The sequence below is a fragment of the Argentina anserina genome, chromosome 4, assembly GCF_933775445.1.
Source record: "Argentina anserina chromosome 4, drPotAnse1.1, whole genome shotgun sequence".
NCBI lineage: Eukaryota > Viridiplantae > Streptophyta > Magnoliopsida > Rosales > Rosaceae > Argentina > Argentina anserina.
The window spans coordinates 19,081,571-19,101,892 of NC_065875.1; the positions used below are offsets into that span (position 1 = coordinate 19,081,571).

Here is a 20,322-nt window from a genome sequence, read left to right on the forward strand (position 1 = left end):
GAACTGAAAACGAAACAGTTCTCTGCTGACAGCTGCTCGACTCTCTAACTGCAACAATGTATTACCTGCAATATTACCCCATGCACCATTAATTGGTACACTGGGATTACAAACACAAACTCAGTGAGCTTCGCAGCTGGTATGAGTAAACTGATAAAGACTACTCTACAATAAAACATCGATAACACCACAATAACCACACATTCTACAACACTCTCTCCACCTCCAAATCATGGTCTAACACACACCACTAAACAAGAAAACAATTAGTGAATCCTACAGGAAAGCATAGTTCAGGAATTCACGTATAACAAGAAGAAAAACATAGAAGAATATTAGTGATTCCTGCGTAATAGCATAGTTCAAAAATCACTTAAACATACAATAAAGTACAACATATAAGTAAACAAATAACAATTCTAACATAAAGATACAAACACCACTCAACACCGCTAGCATCATCCTAGATGATACTCAACAATCACTAAGTCATTCATGAGTTATTCAGCTCAAGCCCCCATGAATGATATTCCTCACACATAACTATTTGTGAGTTGTTCAACTCAGGCCCCACGAATAGTAAACACAGACACTAGAAAACTAATCATGAGTTATTCAGCTCAGACCCCCATGAAAAGTAGACATTGTCTATTACCACAAGGCCTCCCTTTTGGCACAACAACAAACTACACAACACCACGCAACATCACACGCCACCACGCCACTGTCACAACACCACTACATAACCCACAACACTCACTCACACTAAAAAGAACATACAAGAAAACAAATAGTGAATCATGCATGAAACCGTAGTTCAGGAATTCACGTCACAAGAAAAGGATAAAAAAAGTGTAATCTCTACAATAAGTTTAGTTCAAGAGATTACACTGCACACAAGAATAATTAGTGATTTCTGGGGAATAGTGTAGTTTAGGAATCACATAACAAACATATAACTCTAAGAATAAGAATCATACATCACAAATATTTAACATAGTCCTTAACCATTAACCCTTTTAAAAACAATACAATAAAATCTTGTCTTACTTACCCATGGACCGTAGTCGATCAAGTCCATATATTTTCAAAACAAATATATTTTAGAATGATTTTGTGGTTGGTGGATCAAGGACCACACTAACGGGCTCAACATCAACACTAACACTACACACTCTCATAACATGTCAAACACCCACAAACCATTTCATTTTCACCCCTTAGGCCGCACTATCGCAAAACAAGCACTCACTTTCATTTGCCAAAAGGCTGCCTCTTAAGGCAAATTACGCACACCCGCCACTTAGGCAACATCACACAAACATATTAATATTGTCGGAAGGTACATTTTATTCCCTTCCGGCCAAACAACATTATAACAACATTATCAATAATACTAGAATGTACATTTTCTTCCCTTCCGGTCAAACTAAACACACAACACTTCAACTATACAATTATCTTCCATAAACCTCCAATTTACCGAGAGGTATATTTTATTGTCTCTCGGTCTCATCCTTCACATTCACAATATAAACCAACGAAATATACACAATATCTCAAACATTAAATAATCATCACATTATAAATTATCACAAATATAATGTAACCGTAATATATGCAATGATACTATATAATCATTTTTACCTTAGATGTGCATATAATATATCACCAATATAATCACATTCTCAAGATGAACAGAGGCAACTATTAAAATGCAATATGTATAGTACTGCCAAGGGTAACTAGCCAAAATGTGAGGTTTACTCACCTTGAAGCCGCTTAAATGCTTGCTAATTTTAAATGAGCTCACTCACTTGCTTCAACCGACACCTAAGTGACAAGACTTTACTTAGTAAAAAAAAGTCCACCATAAAATAAAACAGCTCAAATAGACTTTGACAAGCCAAACTCTCTCACTTACACTCACCAATCTTATCAACACAATTAAATTCCAAATAATCACAGGGTTACTACAACAAACAACTTTCCACTCACTTTACCACAAACTCAAGCTACTAACCAACAACCATTTACTAGAACTAAGAGTTAGAACTCAAAACTCTAATGAAAATCCCCACCAAAACAATGGCACAAACTGCCTGCCTCTCGTACATTACTCCACTCCCTTCACTTCACCAAAAATAACTAACAAAATAGCAAAACAGTGGTCTAACCACTTCCACCCAAATCACCACTTCAAATCCCTAATCCTTCAATCCTCTTCAAACACACTAACCCACTCCAAACTCCAATTCCACATACGGTCACTAACAAGTTGTAAACTTTCTACAAACTCAACAATAAGAACTCACCCACAAATGCCAAGACCTCACACTTGACTACCAAATCCCTCCAAAAACAGCAACCAAATGCTCACTGCCACTACTTCCAAACCACCCCTTTAATCACAAAACTAAAACTCACTTCTCCTAAAAAATCTCACCAGCTAAACAAGTTAAAGGCAAGAACTCCTCACTCCAAATTCGAAAATCAAGTGAAGAAACCAGCTTCTTTACCTACGGTCACTGTAGCAGTGATGGGAAAATTTGGGGTTTCAGCCCAATCCAACCTCCCAGTTGGTGAAGATCTACTCCAAGAACCGCAAGGGCAGAAACAATGAGAACCCCAGCCTTAGACTTGCCAGAGACCGAGACCCAGGCGGTGGTGCACACTGCTGAAGCTTCCAAGGCTTGGCGCGGCTTTCCCAAGAAACGACATGAGGTGTCCCTCTCCAGATCGCAGCAGCTCCACCGTGAGATGCTTACGAGTCCAGTGGTAGCTGCTAAGGCGGCTGAAAGTGAAATCTGAGAGAGAGAGAGAGAGAGAGAGAGAGAGAGAGAGAGAGAGAGAGAGAGAGGTGAGCTTGGGATGAAAATGAAATTGAAATATCTAAGTGTATGGTTTCCATTTCTCTCTCCTCTCCTTTTATAGTTTCCTAAAATTAGAACTAATTTCAAATTATACAAATTTTCTCATATGAGTTCCGAAAAATATGTGTCTCATGTCTACGAACTCGTATTGACGAACTTTACAACTTTCGTGAAGGAAGTTTTCTGAAAAGAGTGACAGATTAAAAGTCAACTCTTGAGTCGATTGAATTTAATCAATTCACGACTTATTGGTTCTCGAAACCAATTTCTATTTTGAACAAAGGCTAATTAAATGGCGTAGAGCAAAATTATAACCACTTTATCATTTCATTACTCTCCAAGGAATTATAAGAAATAGAAACAAATATTCGGGTTTTTACAGTATAGTAACCACAACCGTTATAAATAAAAATAATAATTAAATATGACTCAATGACTAGTCCATGTGAATTATTATTGGCTTGGTTATTGTGTATCCTCAACCATTAATGTAGTGATACTAATGTTTCCGGTTCCGTTACTATTTGATTATGCATTCTCAACCGTTATAAAAAGGAATACATACTCACAAAATGACTCTTCATTTGAATTACTAACTTACTTATTCTGTATTCTCAATAATTAATATAGTGATAATAAAAATATTACGTACGCTATGTTATTGTTCAATAATGCAGTAGTCTCAACCGTCATAAATTAAATATAATTAAATATGACTCACAAAACACTAGTTCATGTGATATTTACCAACTCACTTGCTGCATACTCTCAACCGTTTAATGTAAAACTGTAAAAATATTATGTGTCTGGTGGTGGCTCCGTTTATCATTTGGTAATGTAGTAGTTTAAAATAATTATAATCAAAACACAATTAAATATAGCTCAGGAATGATTTGTTCACGTGAATAAATCACTTGATGTGTATTCTCAATCGTTAATATAGTGATAATAAAATATTATGTTATGTTATGTTATTATTTCATAGTGTAATAGCTCAACTGTTATAACTTATAAATAGAATACAATTAAATCTGACTCACGAATGACATGTTCACGTGAATTACAAACTTGTTGCGTATGATCAATAGTTAATGTAATAGTATTAAAAATTATGTGTCTAGTTTCGTTATTATTTGGTAGTATACGAATTTCAACCATTATAAATGTAAACAATTAAATCGGACTATTTCATGTGAATGTATTACTGATTTGCTTGCTTTTTATTCTCAATTGTTAATATGTTAATATTAATGTGTCGTCCTTAATGTGCCAGACTCTGTTTCTATATGGTAATGTAGAAGGCTCAACCGTTATAAGTGAATACAATTAAATATATGACTTACGGACAACTTGTTCATGTGAATTACTGACTTGTTGTGTATTCACAATCGTTAATTGTAGTGATAGTATTATGTTATGTTATTTTTTGGTAGTGTAGGAGTCTCAACTGTTATAAATAGAATACAACTGAATCCAACTCAAGGATGACTAATTCATGTGAATTTACCGACTTACTGTATATTCTCAAGTGTGGAGTATTAGTATATTATGTGTAGCTATGCTATTATTGATTGAAAATCATAGTAATGTAAGACAAATAGACAAAAAAAAGCTCTCCCTTCAGCGGAAAACCCAGATTCCGTGTCTTCTCCTGTTTGGTGGCGAGCTCTCTCGCCATTTTCGGACGGGCCTAGTTGCCTCCGTGTGAGGCTGGACGTCGGGCTCTTTCGTGGCGTGGAAGAGTCTCAAAAGTGATAGTGGTATGTGAGGAGAGGAGAGGGGGAGACCACTGTGGCTTCCGAGGTTCACGTCGCTTCCTTCGTGGCTTGGAGGACGATAGATCGATGGCTAAGCGATCTCGGATTGGGGTTTTCTCCGGTCGGTGGAGGCTTTGGTCATGGATCTGTGTGGTTTCCGACCTATCTGCCATGGGACGAGGTTTGATTTGGTTGCAGATCTTATTCTCTTAGGCTTGGATCGGATCGCGCGCGATCTTGGTGGCTTGGCTAGTGCGGCGGTGCGGGGCAAAGATCGTTCGGGCTCGGCTGGCAGTGGTGTCTCCCTTCTCATGGGCTTTTAATTGGGCTTGGGCCATCTTATTGGGTCGGGCATGGGGTAAGAAAACTAGCCCATTTAGTGCTTTTATATTTACTGTTTTAATTTACTTTATGTTGGTAGATGTTAGTTGTTTGTTCTTCATAATAAGCAGTGGGCTATGTCCCGGTAGTTGCACCATGTGTGCTATGTTTGCTCTAATGAGGCAGTGAGTTCCTTGCTTTGTCAAATGGTCGCAGCCTCCTAGTGGCAGGATGTAACTTAATGTCACTGGAAATTTCTAGTGGCAGCATAGTGGAAAAGCTTATAGACATCGAATTTATGGCTCAGTATGAGCATTTTCTTTCTGGTATGTCGCAAAAATTGTAAAGCAAATGAAGTTGCCAATGTTGCACTATTTGTTAAATTGTGCGTGTTAGAATACATAGATTGTATTGTGTCTCCTGATCTTATTTTAGGATGTTTCTACAATATGAGGTTCAGGTTTGATATCCCCCTTATATTATGCGATTTCATTAATAACATTGGTGTGAAGACTGCCGTTCTAGTCCTTTTCCAAAAAAAAATTGTTATTATTGATTGTGCAGTAATTTCAACCATTATAAATAGAAAATGATTAAATTTGACTGAATGATTAGTGCATGTTAATTATGGACTGACTTGCTTGTGTATTGTCAACCGTTAATATAGTAATATTAAAGTATTATGTGTCAAGCTCTGTTACTATCCGGTAGGACATGAATTTCAACCGTTTAAATAGAACACAATTACATTTATATGAACTATTGACTTGTTGTGTATTCTCAATTATTAATGTAGCAATAATAAAATATCGGATACCATATATAAAAGATCATGCAATCTGACTTATGAATGACTAATTCATGTGTTGCTGCTTACGGATGACCAACGTCTAACACAGTTTAGTTCATGTTGTAGTGATGAATTCACTCATTGATCAATACATGGAAAAACAACCATCAGTAGTTAGAGCAAGGCATTTGCACTTCAGAGTTGTACTTGTGTCCTCAAAAATCATGTTTTTTCTCGCAAGTTCCATGCCGAACGCTATGAATACTTGAACTTCTTGAGGTAAAAATATAATATAAACATGGTTGTTGGCCTAAATCTCCAATTAAACAAGTCTCAGTGACTCAGTCACTAAGAACTCGCCACCTACTTCATAATAGGTTTGATTTCAATAACTAGGAAGTATCTAAACACAAATCTAACCATTCAGCAAACCCATAAATCAAGGCTGAGCTAGTGAATTAGCATTCATGTACCGGAGCATGTAGCCTGTGAATTTGATGGGTGAAAATTTGATGGATCAGACAATGACTACAAGCAAATGGTAACCTTACCCACAAGGACGATCATATCAAGATGTTTACAGATCCATGGACGAGCATAACCTAATTACAAGAGCACAAAGATGCGTCTAAGTCGAGCAAAACCAGATCTGCGTAAATGTGTAATGCAGAGCATTCTCATTTTTTCCAACACGCTCGATGCTTTTAAATCTTCATTAACTATCACTGTCCAGCTTAGTGTCGCTGAGAAATGGCTGTGATTGAGCAGTAGTACATCTTTGTAATTGTGTTATATGGTGCTTTTCATCGAGTTCACATCATGCAGTCATCCCTGTCTCCTGTAATTTTGTTGAATGCAATATTATACACCACAATGCTAACAAACAAATCAGAATTAGTAAACGGTTAACACTCGAGTCCAATTACTACCTTTTCCAGCTTTCTTTGGAAAATTAGCTGCACTTCACTGCGGAGGCTTTCTACATCCATCGCATAATCTCTGTGATATTCCTCTACCAATAAATTCTGCAGCCGCAGCCTCATTCTCTCCAATGCAGCATCCAACCCACAAAAGTCCTTAAACACCAGAGCTTTGGTTGTCTTGAGTCGCAGAAGATTCTTAATCGTTGTTAGGGCCTACATACCATTGCAAACAAAGACAAAAAGATATTAGACCTACTAAGAACATGAAGCTATCTACTTCATACTTCCTAACACACTAAAGAATACTGGAGCCATCTCATAAACAAGATATATTGAGAAAATTATTCAAGCATTCCGCTAGAGCTAAAGATTCACCTTTTCCTGTAGCTGAAGGTCAGCAGCAGATGTGATATCAACCAGAGACTTCAAGAGAGTGTGATTACTAAAAAAGGGAAGCTGATACTTATTTGTACCCGCATTTTCTAAAATCTGAAACTCTGCAAGATCTCCCAGAAGAACCACCGCTCTTATGCGCAGTCTGTTACCAATGCTCGAATCACTCACAATATCCTACAAATAGTTGCCAGTTCAGTTACACTAAAATCAGCAACGTCTACTTCAAATGCTCTGTTTACTCAATTTAAAACGTTACCTGAAGCAATTTATCCCCATCTTCCAGATAGAACATTTCCTGGCCATCTATATTATTCCTCAGCAAGGCCGAAACAGCATACATTGCCTTAATGGCCTCTTCCACAAAGCTCGATTTTACCATATCCATTAGCTTAGTCAGCGCCCCGAGTTCCAAAACCTAAGATGACTCCAAATTTAATCATAACATTCTCAAGCATATAACTCCCACTAGTTCATTAACCTCCATATGTGCTTTCGTGAATTCGTGCCATACCTGCTTTTGAACTAGTGGATTGTTCTGACTAGCCTTCCCAATAATCCACGCCGCCATTTTCCTCGTCTCGGAATCCGAATGATCCAGCTCTACTGTCACCACAGTAAATCCTCCAAGCTTGTTCAAATCTAACCACAATCCACAAAATTAACCATGTCAATAACTCAAAAATTCCTTCACAAAATCACAAAATACAACACCTAAACCCTAAACCCTAAATTGCAAGCTCAAAAATGAAACCCTAACAAATCAAAAACCTCACCGTTGGCATTGTCAATCGGTTCCACAAGCTCCAGCAGCTCCTCGAGGGCGCGGTGGCGATCTTCGAGCGGCAGCGACGAGTTCTTCAGGTCGAGTATCGCCACCTTCATCAGCTGAGCATCCGACGGCGTCTTGAGGTCCTCCATCAGCTGCTTGATCTCCAGCCGCTTCTTGTTCAGGTCCGAATGGCTCAGCCCCTGCACCTCTTTCGCCGCCTCTTTCAATTGATCGGGATCGGAGTGTCCCAGCGCCCACTGCAGCATCGAATCGAGCGACGAGAAGCCTCCGTCGGCGTCGAAGTCGGCGCCCACGGCGGAATCGTCAACCCTAGGCTGGAGCTGAGCCTGAGCCTCCTCCTCCGCCGTTGACCAGTATAGACCTCCCGACTTGTTGTGCTCTGCCGTGACGGCCGTAACAATCATCGCCGTCGCCGTTAGAGCTAGTAGCATCCATGAACTCCGAAGCTCCATCTTCTTCGTCTTCTTCCAGATGACCTTTGCTTCTCTTTCCCCCATTTTAATCTGGAAATAGTAGTACGTCATCTCCTGGAATGTGCAGCGTTGATCAATGATCAGACGGTGATATTAATTAGCTTGACCTCGTGGCAATTCTTCCTTTCGGGTTTTAATTTTCTTAATTTGATTAATTGTGGATGCGACACGTTAACCTCACTCAACCTTGGTCAGTTGAGTCGGTATTGACGTGTTTGTGGTGGAGGGGCTGCGGAGGCCTAATTCAAGTTTTTTGATTTTTGCGTCGCAAATTGTGATGCCGGTTGGTTTAGTTCATTCGTACTTGTGGTTTAAGTTAATATAAAGTCGTAATAGTTCCATACTTCAAAGCTGTGGAGATAAGTACGTGTTCTGTATTAATCATTTAGGGTCAGGATGATTCCGATTCGATCATTCGATCATTCTTAAGTTAGAACATGAAGTTAGAATATAAGTTTGGCACCATTCACTATCTCACTCGGCCTCTGTGGCCTTTTACTTTGATTATGGTAGAGGTGGCTGTAGCAGAAGTTTCTAATCATATCTCTTTCTCCATGTCGATAAAATTCATTTAGGATCGTGATTTAATTGGTATGTGCCTACTTTTAGTTTATGCATTTAATTCCCACTACGACAATACATTGATACAACATCATTTGAGCAATTTATATATCAAACACAATCGCATACACGAAGCCTATGAAGAGACGCATTAATCATTTCAAATTTTCAATCATTTTAGATCAAGATTATAGATTTTCAAATGTACACAGAAATCTTTTTTTTTGTTACAAACGAGACCTAAAAAGTCCAACCAAGAAAATAAAAGTCTGATATTTTCATCTCTCAACCCCGAATTATTTTGTCAAAAAAAATTGTCATTAAAAACGGAGGATGAAACGACGTCGTTGAGTAAATAGGGGGACAAATAATGATTGCATTTGGGGGGGGGCTTTTTAGCTATCCTGCTTAAAAGCAATTGAGAGAAAAATGTTTGGTAACTCTACCTTTACTCAGCTTTTAAGAAAAGCCCCGACATTTTCCCCTTAAAAGCAGAAGTAAGGTCCCCCCTCCTTTTGGAAGCTACAACCCGCTTCTGCACTGTAGCGGGAGAACTGTAGTTAAATGAAAATTTTAAATATCAGCCATTGCCCTCACTCTCTAGGACGAATTACACATATGAGCCATATACCCTACTTTGTTTCCTACGCCGTTCTCTCCACACAATTGAACACAGACGCAAAAATTGGTGTAGATGGAAGCCATTGGAGGAAGAGCTTGATACATAATCCATGGAGAAGTTCTTCGAGCAAATCTAAACCAAACTCAAAGTTACAAATTTCTTTCTTCCGGCCACACGAACTGCCAGTTGTTGGTTGTGTTGCATTCCTTCTTCTTTGCCAATTCATAAAGGTAATTGGATTTAGTTTTGTGATATATGGGTTCAGTCATTCTGTTCTAACTTGGGTCTGATTTTGAAAAAGTTGAAATCGTCAATCATGAATTAGATCTTTGTCAATTTGGGTGTGGGTTTTTTAAGATTGACCTATTTCAATTAAGTGTTGAGCTTATCAATCTTCATAGGGTATTCATACAGATCATGAATAGATAAATCAACATTAATCTCTTTTAGGAGATTGAACAACCAAGAGAAAAATAAGTTTGAGTCTCAATATAAAGAGTTAAAAACAAAGTTGATCGAGTAGATATATGTATGTATACTAAAGGATCTCATCTTCATTATGTTTTCTATTATCCTGCAAATTATTCAATACATGTACTCCATTGTTCTTTTACCGTTCTTGTCTCTGAGAATATTTGTAGTTTGTTCTTGTTGAGGATAAAATTTATCAACTTAACCAAGATATATATCTAGCTACTAATAGGGGAAATAGGCTATGATCTAAAAAATGAAGCTATATTGAATGCATATGTTCTGTGTTTCACTCGTTAAATATTTATACTTGGGAAACAATGTACTCATTGATTGTAATCTATTTGTTTCCATATGAACTTTGTAACCACTAAGGACTACATAAGAAATAAAGTTTGGTCGGCAGATCGTCTAGGTGAATCTGGTAAGCACTATCTCTGTGTTGTGATACCTTTGTTAACATTGTTATTTTTCTACCTTGTCGGTAAGTCGCAAAAGCAATGAAATTTTTTTGTAAGTGCTTTTGTAATGGTTTCATGGAGTTGTCACTGAATGGATTTGCAGAGTTACTAATTGGGTATAGTAGTTGCCAGCATTTCATTTGCATATAGTATAGATATAACAGAACATATATAATTGAGGGATACAAAATATATATTGCAATCCACATACAGAACATATAATTTTTGGATCTATTTGATCATGTTCAGTCCATGTGTCCATGTGTTCTTTTGTGACCTATGTATTAAGGAGGTGGATAAGGGTAACCATCCAAACACTCATTTTAATTCGGAAGGATGGGAGAATATAATCAGTGGGTTTTATAACGACACTGGTAAAAAATATACTAAAAAAACTGAAAAACAAATGAGATTCCCTTAAAAGATGAGTGGAAGTTATGGAAATAATTGTTCAATAATTATACCGGTCTTGGTTGGGATCACCGGCTACAAACCATTGTTGCAGAAGACGCGTGGTGGACTAAAATAATTGAGATTTGTATATTTACTTATACATTTTTATTTACATTATGTTCAATCAAGTAGTCAATTTACATTATGTATGTTTTCCTTTACAGAAAAGCAATGATGCAGCAAGTTTAGGAAAAAAGGATTTTCACCCGAATTCGAAGCTAAGTTGGATAGGATGTACTTGGATATTTCAGCAATTGGGAAGCATGCATATGTACCATCTTCTGGACTACCTATACCTAGAAGTCCAAAGCAAGGAGTGAATGAAGATTTCCTTGAGCCAAGTGGTGATTCTGATGAGGTACAGCTGGAAGCTGATGGTCCTTCTAAAAGAAAAAAGAGATCAAGTACTATTGAGAAAGGTAAAGGATCGGTCCAAAAAATCGGTAAGGTTGGAGGTGCTGCTCTTCTAGCAAAGAAGATTGATCGCATGTGTGATGCCATTGAGAGTAGGAGTACATCATCTTCTATGATCAATAAGAGTGTCAAAGGTGAGGACACTAGCATTAAAGAAGTGATGAAGGTAGTCACTTCTTTACCCGGGGCTAAGGCAGGATCTAGGTTATGGTTCTTTGTCACCCAGTTATTTCTTAATCAAGAGAAGAGAGAGATGTTTTGCACTATGGAAGATTCTACAATCAAGTTGGAGTGGTTAAAGTTTGAGATGAGTAAAAATAAGACATAGGCTCAGATTGAGATTTCATTCATGTGTGTGTGGACATTATTTGGTTATTTACCCTTTCATGCATTGTTGGACTATTTATATTATGTTGGATATGGTTTTGCATTGTGGTTTAAGATACTCAGATTGAGATTTCATTCATGTGTGTGTGGACATTATTTGGTTATTTTACCATTAAAAGGTTGGAAATTGTATGCATTGCTTGAAATACATTATTGAGATTTTACTCTTTTAGTTACTTTACTAATGTAATGATTTACATTTTTAAATTTATATTCGCAGGTTTGGACTATATATATATATATATATATGAACAATTTTGGAGTAGATGACATGGAGGAGGAGATATACTTTCGATTCGCGCAACTTAATGCATTGCTCATTCAACAATATTATGAGAATTATGTGCATAAAAATTCTTGCATGATATCATCTCAAACAGGTAATAAGTGGATATTGGAAATATTAGGAGGTCATGATGCAAGGTGTTACAATGCTTTAAGAATTAACAAGGATGTATTTTATCGTTTATGTAGTGATTTGGAGGTCAAATATAGGATGTTGGGTTCAAATAGAACAAGTCACGTGGAAGTCGTAGGATTGGTAGTGTATATGCTAGGACAAGGGTGTGGGAATAGATCCGCACAAGAACGGTTTCAACATTTCAGGAAACCATTTCTAGATATTTTGGAGAAGCGTTAGATATGTTGGTTGTGTTAGGTGATGAAATTATCAAGTCATTGAATCCTGAATTTAATGGAGTTGCACCAGAGATAGAAATGGACAGAAGATATATGCCGCATTTTAAGATACTTAGTTTTGTTACTTAATTAGAAGATTATTAATTACTTTACTTAATTTATTATATTAAAAATGATTTCATTAATTTAAGGATTGCATTGGTGCTATTGATGGAGTGCACATTCCGGCTTCAATATCTACTGAAGAGTCTGTACCGTACTATAATCGAAAAGGAGTACCAACTCAAAATGTTATGACGGCCTGTAATTTTGATATGCAGTTTATATTTGTATGTGCCGGATGGGAAGGATCCGCACATGATACAAGGGTGTTCCTATCAGTTATTCGAAATTCCAATATAAATTTTCCAATGCCTCCACTAGGTATAATTTATTAAATTATTTTACTTTGATTAAAAATATATTATTTCTAATGATGTTTTGTTACATATAATATTTTGTTGTTTAACATGAAAATATTATGTGGTAGATTCGGGGTACCAACAAATGAATGGATTTTTGGGACCTTATAGAGGTCCAAAACAACATTTTCAACAATACCGCAGGCAAGAGCCAAGAAATGAGAAAGAGGTATTTAACCAAGCACATTCTTTTCGTAGAGGCGTTATAGAACGTACATTTGGAGTTTGAAAAAAGAAAATGGAAGGTTTTAAGGAATATGCAAGGTTATTCATTTCCAAAGCAAGTGAAGATCGTTATTGCAACTATGACGCTTCATAATTATATACGTAGATATGAAAATCGTGATAGACATTTTATCAATATTGGAGAAAGACTTGATGACATGGCACGTGACATAGAGATGAATGATGATGCACAAGAACAACATCATGCTCATGGTAGTGTACAAGAAATAGAAAGAATAAGAAATTGCATAACTCAAAGCTTGATGAGTGCCCGCAATGCTGGTTAATGTATCATTTTGTAGTAATGATGTCAATGAAACTAAATGGTTATTTGCAAAAGATAATTTACAATTATGAATTCACCATAATAATTAATAATGAATTATATTTAAAAATAATTTCATATAAACATAATAAAGATAAAAATTAAAATTAATAGGTATTATCATTCAAATAAAGTTAAAACTTATTTCATGACCAAATTGGTCATTTATTGATAAAAAACATAAGTCAATTTTGAGTTTATTAAATACTTTTTCATTGTCTTTTCCAATGACAGCACTAAAAAGTCAATTTATAGCCATTTTACATTTGAGCAATTTATTAAAAAAAAAAACAAAAACCAGCTTTTCTCATAAGCCAGCACCAAACATTCTCAACAAACACTGAGCCACGGAGTGCGGTAGCGAATTAGAATTAATTTTTCACCATTGAGCTCCGACTAAAACTTACAGAGATATTTTGGGGTTTTAGGGTTAGGGTTCTGCTAGAGCAAAGGAAGCTGGTAACTACTCGGAGATGGTGAGGCTCACTGCGGATTTGATATGGAAAAGCCCTCACTTTTTCAATGCTCTTAAGGAGAGAGAGCTCGATCTTCGAGGTACTTCCTTCTCTTCTCCCGAACTTTCATGATTTGAGTCCCAAATTTGTGTTCTAGGGTTTGGTGAATTTGTCTAATTGGGGTTTATGGTTCTCAGGTAATAAGATACCTGTAATTGAAAACCTGGGAGCTACAGAGGTATGGAATTTGACTTACTTTACTTAATAATGAACTGTTATTTTTGGTTTGAATAGATTGTTAGGGTTTATATGGAGCTGCTTGAAGTTACTGAGTGTTGTTTTGGTTTTAAAAATCTGAACAGGACCAATTTGACACCATTGATTTGTCTGACAATGAGATTGTTAAGCTGGAGAACTTGCCCTATCTTAATCGTTTGGGTACTTTGATTATTAATAATAATCGAATTACCCGTATCAATCCCAACATTGGAGGTAACTTTAATTTGTGTATTCTGTTGTGTTTTGTGTACTTTGTGTGTTGTTTTGTGTGCTTGATACCTAGTGTTGGGTTGCAGAGTTCTTGCCGAAGTTACATACTTTAGTACTTACCAACAACAGGCTAGTCAACTTGGTAGAGATTGACCCTCTTTCATCTCTCTCCAAGTTGCAGTACCTTAGTCTGTTGGATAACAACATCACAAAGAAACCCAATTACAGGCTGTACGTGATCCACAAATTAAAATCACTTCGGGTTCTGGATTTTAAGAAAATTAAGGACAAGGTGAGTCCAATAAAAATGTCAAACTCCTCTTTGTTGTTTTTTTTTTGCATGTAATTACTTCCTTTGTAGTTACAGAATACTGGAATGAGCTGGTCTTAGGTTGCCCTGTAGAATAGTAATACCGTACTAATTAAACAACACAACCTTGTGCCTCAATGGTGTCGTAGTTGATTCTCCCATGCATGGCTAAACAGCTAGCTTTACCGAGCAATATAATAAAACTGCTACAATAGCTCCAATGGTCATGTGCTTGGCACTCTTCTTTTCCAAATTGAACTGTTTTTCATGAATGGCAGGAGAGACTGGAAGCAAAAACTTTGTTCTCATCTAAAGAAGTTGAGGAGGAGGCTAGAAAGGTATCCCCCAAGAAATTTGTGCCAGCTGAGGATTTGGAAATGGCCGAGGAACAACAGACTCCAAAAGTGGTTGCCCCCACTCAGGATCAAATTAATGCTATCAAGGTAATTAATGATATGGCTTACAATTTTTGTCAATAGTTGGTGATTACATATAGTTTCTCAACTCTATCATGTTGTCAATTGTTTCACCCATATGCAGGCTGCCATTGTGAACTCCCAGACTCTTGAAGAGGTTGCAAGACTTGAACAGGTGCTTTTCCTAAACGCGTAAAGAACTTTATGAAATTTTGATGTTTCTCTTATTTTTTGTATTTTGACACGTATTTGTTTTGCATGTACCAGGCACTGAAGTCAGGTCAGCTTCCTGCAGATTTGAAAATCATGGACGATGATACTGTGCCCTCTACTGGTAAAGAAAAGGATGATGGAATGGTTGTAACAAATGAAAATGAGGCCAATGCAGAAGTAAAAGATGTGGAGGAACAGAAGGACAATGAAATAGAATCAATGGATCAGGTATTATTACGTGTCCTATAATTGTTAAACTTTTAACCTTTTGCTTTATTCTATTCTTCCTCTCGAGTATTCAGTAATGTTTTGTTACTTCTGGAGAAAGTGTGTTCACTTTGATGGGTTTAAAGAATCATTTCTATCAAATATTAACAAAGACTATCTTCTTTTATTCAAATTTCTAGTTTTTCTTTCAAGTAGTTTGCCTGTACAAAGATGACTGCTGAGGGAAGTTGTTCTTGGATTAGAAAGTGATGATTATGTAAGAATTGAGAATGAGCATATCAGATAAGTTACTTTAAGCTTTTGTCTCTTTATATTCTAGTGGTTGGAACTCACTAGTTTTAGACATACAGTTATAGGTTTATGGCTACCATCAGTTTCGACTTTCGAGTATAGCTTCGTAGTTTATGGTTTCTATACCATAGTGTCATTTAAAAATTTGACAGCGTTAAGATTTAGGGCTTGTTGTTGAAAGGTCTGCAAGCCGCACTATGTGGCTCAGTTGCACACTGTACATTATTGGTTTCGGCAATTATGGAAATATCGAGGGTCTAAAAATTGAAAATTTCGACAGAAATTTTAGGGAAATATCAATCTTGAAAAATAATTGAGAAAATTGATGGAAATTTGAATAAAAACATGGAAATTTTGAATGAAATTTTGAGAGATGCTTCTTTGATCAATTATCTACGAAGAATACTATATTTCATAGGAAAATATTGTATAACTATCAGTCTATAATGAGTTGTAGTAATTTGAGGTGAAACAGTCTGTCGAGAATTCTGAAAAATTGACACTTTAAAGTTTAAATATCTAATTTTTTTATGACCGGGAACCCAAAAGTAGGCTAGACCATCACACTTTATATACATATGAATATGATACATTGAGCATGAAATTGCATGAGTGATTTATAACAATGTAGATGATCTATGAGATATAAAATTTTAAAATTATTAAGATTTTGTACACTATTTTAATTATTAAAACCTTATACGATATAGAGAATCTGGTATAAACATTAATGTATAGTTATAGTGAATTATATTATAAGATAACATGATACGGTACATACTTAACCATTGAGAATTAATAATAATTTACTTTATTTATCTAATCCATGATCCAATAAAATATGAAGAATGAAAAATAGGATAATGATCATGAAAGGTGTAACTAAGAAGGTAGTGAAATTGAATTGAATTTAATTATATAGAAAACTATATTTAAAGGTACAAAAAATTAAATTTATTGGAAATATCGAGAAATATTGGAAAATATCGGGAAATATCAGTATTGAATTTAATTATATAGAAAATTGTATTAAAAGGTACACAAAATTTAAATTTATTAGAAATATCGAAAATATCGAACGAAATTAATTTGGTATGGCAAAAATATCCTTACCAAAAAAAAAAAAACGAAATTATCGCCGAAATATAGACGATAATTTCGTTTTCTTAGTCCTTGGGTAGACCTAGTTAAGTTGTTACTTAGTGTGAAATAGTAATTCATATTCATTACGTTTGAGATTGCTTAACTATCTCAGACCTAAATCGCAAAAGGTTTTATTTTTGCAAGTGTTATGTGTCTAATTTGATAGATGTTGATAACTTTAGTTTCTCATTGTTTGAGCTTTGACTTTATCCCATATTCCATTATTAATTCTCTGAATATTGTACTACATCTGCTTTTACTAGGCTTCTAGTCAACCAACTAGCAATAGGCAATGATTAGGGTTCATTGTTTTTCCTGATACATGGATGGGCATTTTAACTAGTCTCCTCTTACATTTAGGAGAAACTTCCCCAGGCATAATACGATTCACTATATTAGTACTTTTCCAATTCCACATTATAATGTTTTGAGGAATTTTAGGAAATAAAGTTCTTGGATTTTCCACAGACAAAACACTCGGTATCTTCCTGCTAACTTGTGTGTTATGTATATTAGATGACTTATTTCAGTAGAGGCCTCGTACTAAGCATTAGTTCCCTACTATCATTCTTATAGTTTGTACTGTAGTTTTTCCTTGATCCAGGTAGGAAGATTACATAGTTCAGTCACTTCAGTGTGACAATGTTGTCCAGATTTTTTATGTCAGTTCCAACTTTGTTTATGATGAAGGCATTTTAAGATTGCTATTTATTTCTAACCTACCACTGTATCCATTGTGTGCCATTTTTTTATGGTTCTGTAGCTCCCGTTGACTGTCAATAATGTGTTTCTTTTTCATTTGCAGGAATAGAAGAGATCCATTTATTCCAATTCCAGTATCTTAAAGCTTGTCCTATTGGAATACAGTGGTGGCAACCGGAAATTTTATGGTTACAAAATTGTGATGTTCCCGGAACTATGTTGTTCAATATATGAGGAATTTTGTGACTTGTTACATTAGACATGACAATTAATCTTGTGCCCTACTGATGCTAATTTTACCTTTTCCAAAGTTTTTAACGCAGCAGAAAGGAATAGCTATGAGTGTTTGATAGATTATCTGAGTTCAGTCGATCTAAGGTTTCCCCCTACAAACATACATTATACAGGTCTTTGTTTCATATCCAGGGAAAATGCATTCTCAAAATTTGGGGATAATCAAAAGTTATTAGTGGTCTGGTGAGATTTCTCTACGCATGCGCATAAATGTTTTGGGAAAATAAGGTCACAAAGTGAAAACTTTTGAAGTTATAGGCTTATAGCCATTCTTGAAAACCAACGGATACAAAAATGATCCATGGATACCCCATGGCGTTGAAGAAATCTTGTTTGGTACTCAATTTTATGGCTGATCCGTCAGACTCTTCACTTACAATTCAAGTTGTTTCCTGTACAAGCTGCCTTGCATAGGAGTGAAAGTAAGAAATTCTTTGCTCCCCTGCAGATCAATTCTCTTCGTGCACATTCCGGTTTCTTGAGGAACAAACCACAGACTGGAATTTTATATAGCGGAAAAGCATTTCAGTTGATAACTAATCCAAATATCCACCATAATATAAGTTTATAACTATGAATATGGTAGGCCAATTAGTATTGACGATAGTCTGTGTTCTGCAGCACCACTGCTACCACTTGTGAGCTTAAGCCTTGTCAAGGGATGCTCTTGGACTTGGTCATGGATGTTCATGGACATGGTCGAGTTCATGGCGCCTACCATTTTCGACTCTCCCTCCATGATTCTGCTCTGGGAAGACTGCTCTCTTGCTTCAATAGCCACAGACAGAGAATGCTATCGCAGTTGGTCACCGATACGTATCCTCCATCTGATCAGGAACAAGAACCTAGTGAATTGAATAAAGAAGATTTGAAAGTATTGGTTTCTCATATTGATGAGACTGATGGAGGTCCTTGGAAACTCATGATGGAGCAGTCTATTCCTTCCTTGACATACAAAGCTTGGTATCGTGATCCACCGGTAAGCCTAGCAGTAATCAAAGTTGCCGCACATAACATACATAACTAGAGCCCAGTTTCTAACATTTATTCTGAAATTTTAGATAGGTCCAACTCAGTACCGTACTAGAACAGTGTTCGAAAATGTATCACCAGAGGTTTTGAGGGATTTCTTCTGGGATGATGAGTTCAGACCCAGGTGGGATAAGATGCTCATTCACTCCAAGGTTCTAAGCGTTTGCCTCCAAACTGGTACCATGATTGTTCACTGGATTAGAAAGTTGCCATTTCCTAGTCTCCAAACTTACTAGAATAGAATGATTGAACTCCTCTTGGTCAGATCTTTTAACAGCAATTTTGTTCTGTAAATCCCCAGCTTCCTCTCTTCTGTAGTGCTCGAGAATATATCATAATCCGTCGCATTTGGGAATCAGCATCAGGGTATTATTGTGTTACAAAGGTATGAACTTGTCCAATATCTCCAGTAGCTTCGTTTCCAGTTTCTATAGGTTAAATGAGATAACGAAATTGTCACTTAACCTTAACCAATATAGTGTAGACCTCTGTCGATTACATACGAAGCCAATATTTCTTCTCGATGTCACACCGGGGAACAACATATCCATCTCTGCCAAAACGAGTAGATGTCTATCATTCAAGTTGGCGTATAAGGCCAGGTACGTGTGTTTTATCACAGTTTCTGTTCCTTAGTAGAAGCGTCTTAAGCTCAAGCATTTTTCATCAAGAACCCATCTACCGGTGAAACCAAGGAATGAAGGTTAGCAAATAGGATCATAAGTGCTTCTATTTCACTACGAAGACATCGGCCTCCCAAAAGAGGTGGTTAAATTGGGGGTCAGGGCAGGAATGTGGAACATGGTAAAGAAACTTCACTTAGTTCAGATCTACAATATGGAAAAAGCAAATGAGGAATCTCCTTCATACTATGCAATCATGGCACACATAACTACAAAACTTCCCGCTTCACCATCCACAATCATGTATCACATTCCACAAGTTGAAGCAGATGAAAATGGATGCCAGAGCCAAAACCCAGAAGCACAAGCAATGGAGAGTTTGCAGAAATATAGTTGGAAAATAACTAGCTGCTACCCCCTCAGATCACTTGTCTGTCAACATTATGTTTTTCAGACAAGGCTGAAACTTATATAGTAGAATAGTGTTCATCATTGGGAGCCAAAAGCATTGCATCACAAATACATTATTCGAGTATAGAGACTTGCAAGATTAAGACCACATCGAATCTATCTTTTCCCATTGAAAATAAACTACACCACAGAAGTAAGAACAAAGTATCAGACTCTGTAGACAGATCAGAACTATTAGAAAAAATGGATTGGAAACTAAGCAATATAGGTATCAAGCTAAGCAGGGAATTTTGTCGAACTTAGCCTTTCAGTATTAGGGTAGGGCGGCTGAGAGATGCTTATCCCCAAATGAACATCACGACCATTTTATAGG

General features: G+C 36.4%; 2 protein-coding genes across 2 annotated transcripts; one reads left to right on the forward strand and one right to left on the reverse strand.

Moving 5' to 3' along the window:
- Window positions 1–6,058: 6,058 nt before the first annotated feature.
- LOC126791123 (hsp70 nucleotide exchange factor FES1) lies at window positions 6,059–8,306 on the reverse strand. Its single transcript, XM_050517528.1, has 6 exons — window positions 7,834–8,306; window positions 7,572–7,699; window positions 7,317–7,475; window positions 7,040–7,234; window positions 6,671–6,877; window positions 6,059–6,579 (listed from the first exon to the last, which is right to left on the reverse strand). Exons 1-6 carry the CDS (start codon window positions 8,300–8,302, stop codon window positions 6,559–6,561), a joined length of 1,179 nt encoding a protein of 392 aa, XP_050373485.1. The 5' UTR covers window positions 8,303–8,306; the 3' UTR covers window positions 6,059–6,558.
- Window positions 8,307–13,690: 5,384 nt separating this feature from the next.
- On the forward strand, window positions 13,691–17,941 carry LOC126791098 (U2 small nuclear ribonucleoprotein A'). Its single transcript, XM_050517501.1, has 8 exons — window positions 13,691–13,897; window positions 13,995–14,035; window positions 14,160–14,289; window positions 14,373–14,578; window positions 14,875–15,039; window positions 15,137–15,187; window positions 15,280–15,453; window positions 17,693–17,941. The coding sequence occupies exons 1-8, from the start codon at window positions 13,816–13,818 to the stop codon at window positions 17,696–17,698; spliced, it is 855 nt and encodes a 284-aa protein (XP_050373458.1). The 5' UTR covers window positions 13,691–13,815; the 3' UTR covers window positions 17,699–17,941.
- Window positions 17,942–20,322: the final 2,381 nt, after the last annotated feature.

What these genes read in the sequence shown, in the direction of transcription:
- LOC126791098 (XM_050517501.1), top strand. Translation starts at nt 13,816, where the DNA reads ATGGTGAGGCTCACTGCGGATTTGATATGGAAAAGCCCTCACTTTTTC. An exon ending in TATCAATCCCAACATTGGAG is followed by an intron (nt 14,290 to 14,372) that starts GTAACTTTAATT and finishes GTTGGGTTGCAG; the next exon opens with AGTTCTTGCCGAAGTTACAT. An exon ending in ATCAAATTAATGCTATCAAG is followed by an intron (nt 15,040 to 15,136) that starts GTAATTAATGAT and finishes ACCCATATGCAG; the next exon opens with GCTGCCATTGTGAACTCCCA.
- LOC126791123 (XM_050517528.1), bottom strand. Translation starts at nt 8,302, where the DNA reads ATGGAGCTTCGGAGTTCATGGATGCTACTAGCTCTAACGGCGACGGCG. An exon ending in ATGGGGATAAATTGCTTCAG is followed by an intron (nt 7,235 to 7,316) that starts GTAACGTTTTAA and finishes AACTATTTGTAG; the next exon opens with GATATTGTGAGTGATTCGAG. An exon ending in ACCTTCAGCTACAGGAAAAG is followed by an intron (nt 6,878 to 7,039) that starts GTGAATCTTTAG and finishes AATGGTATGTAG; the next exon opens with GCCCTAACAACGATTAAGAA.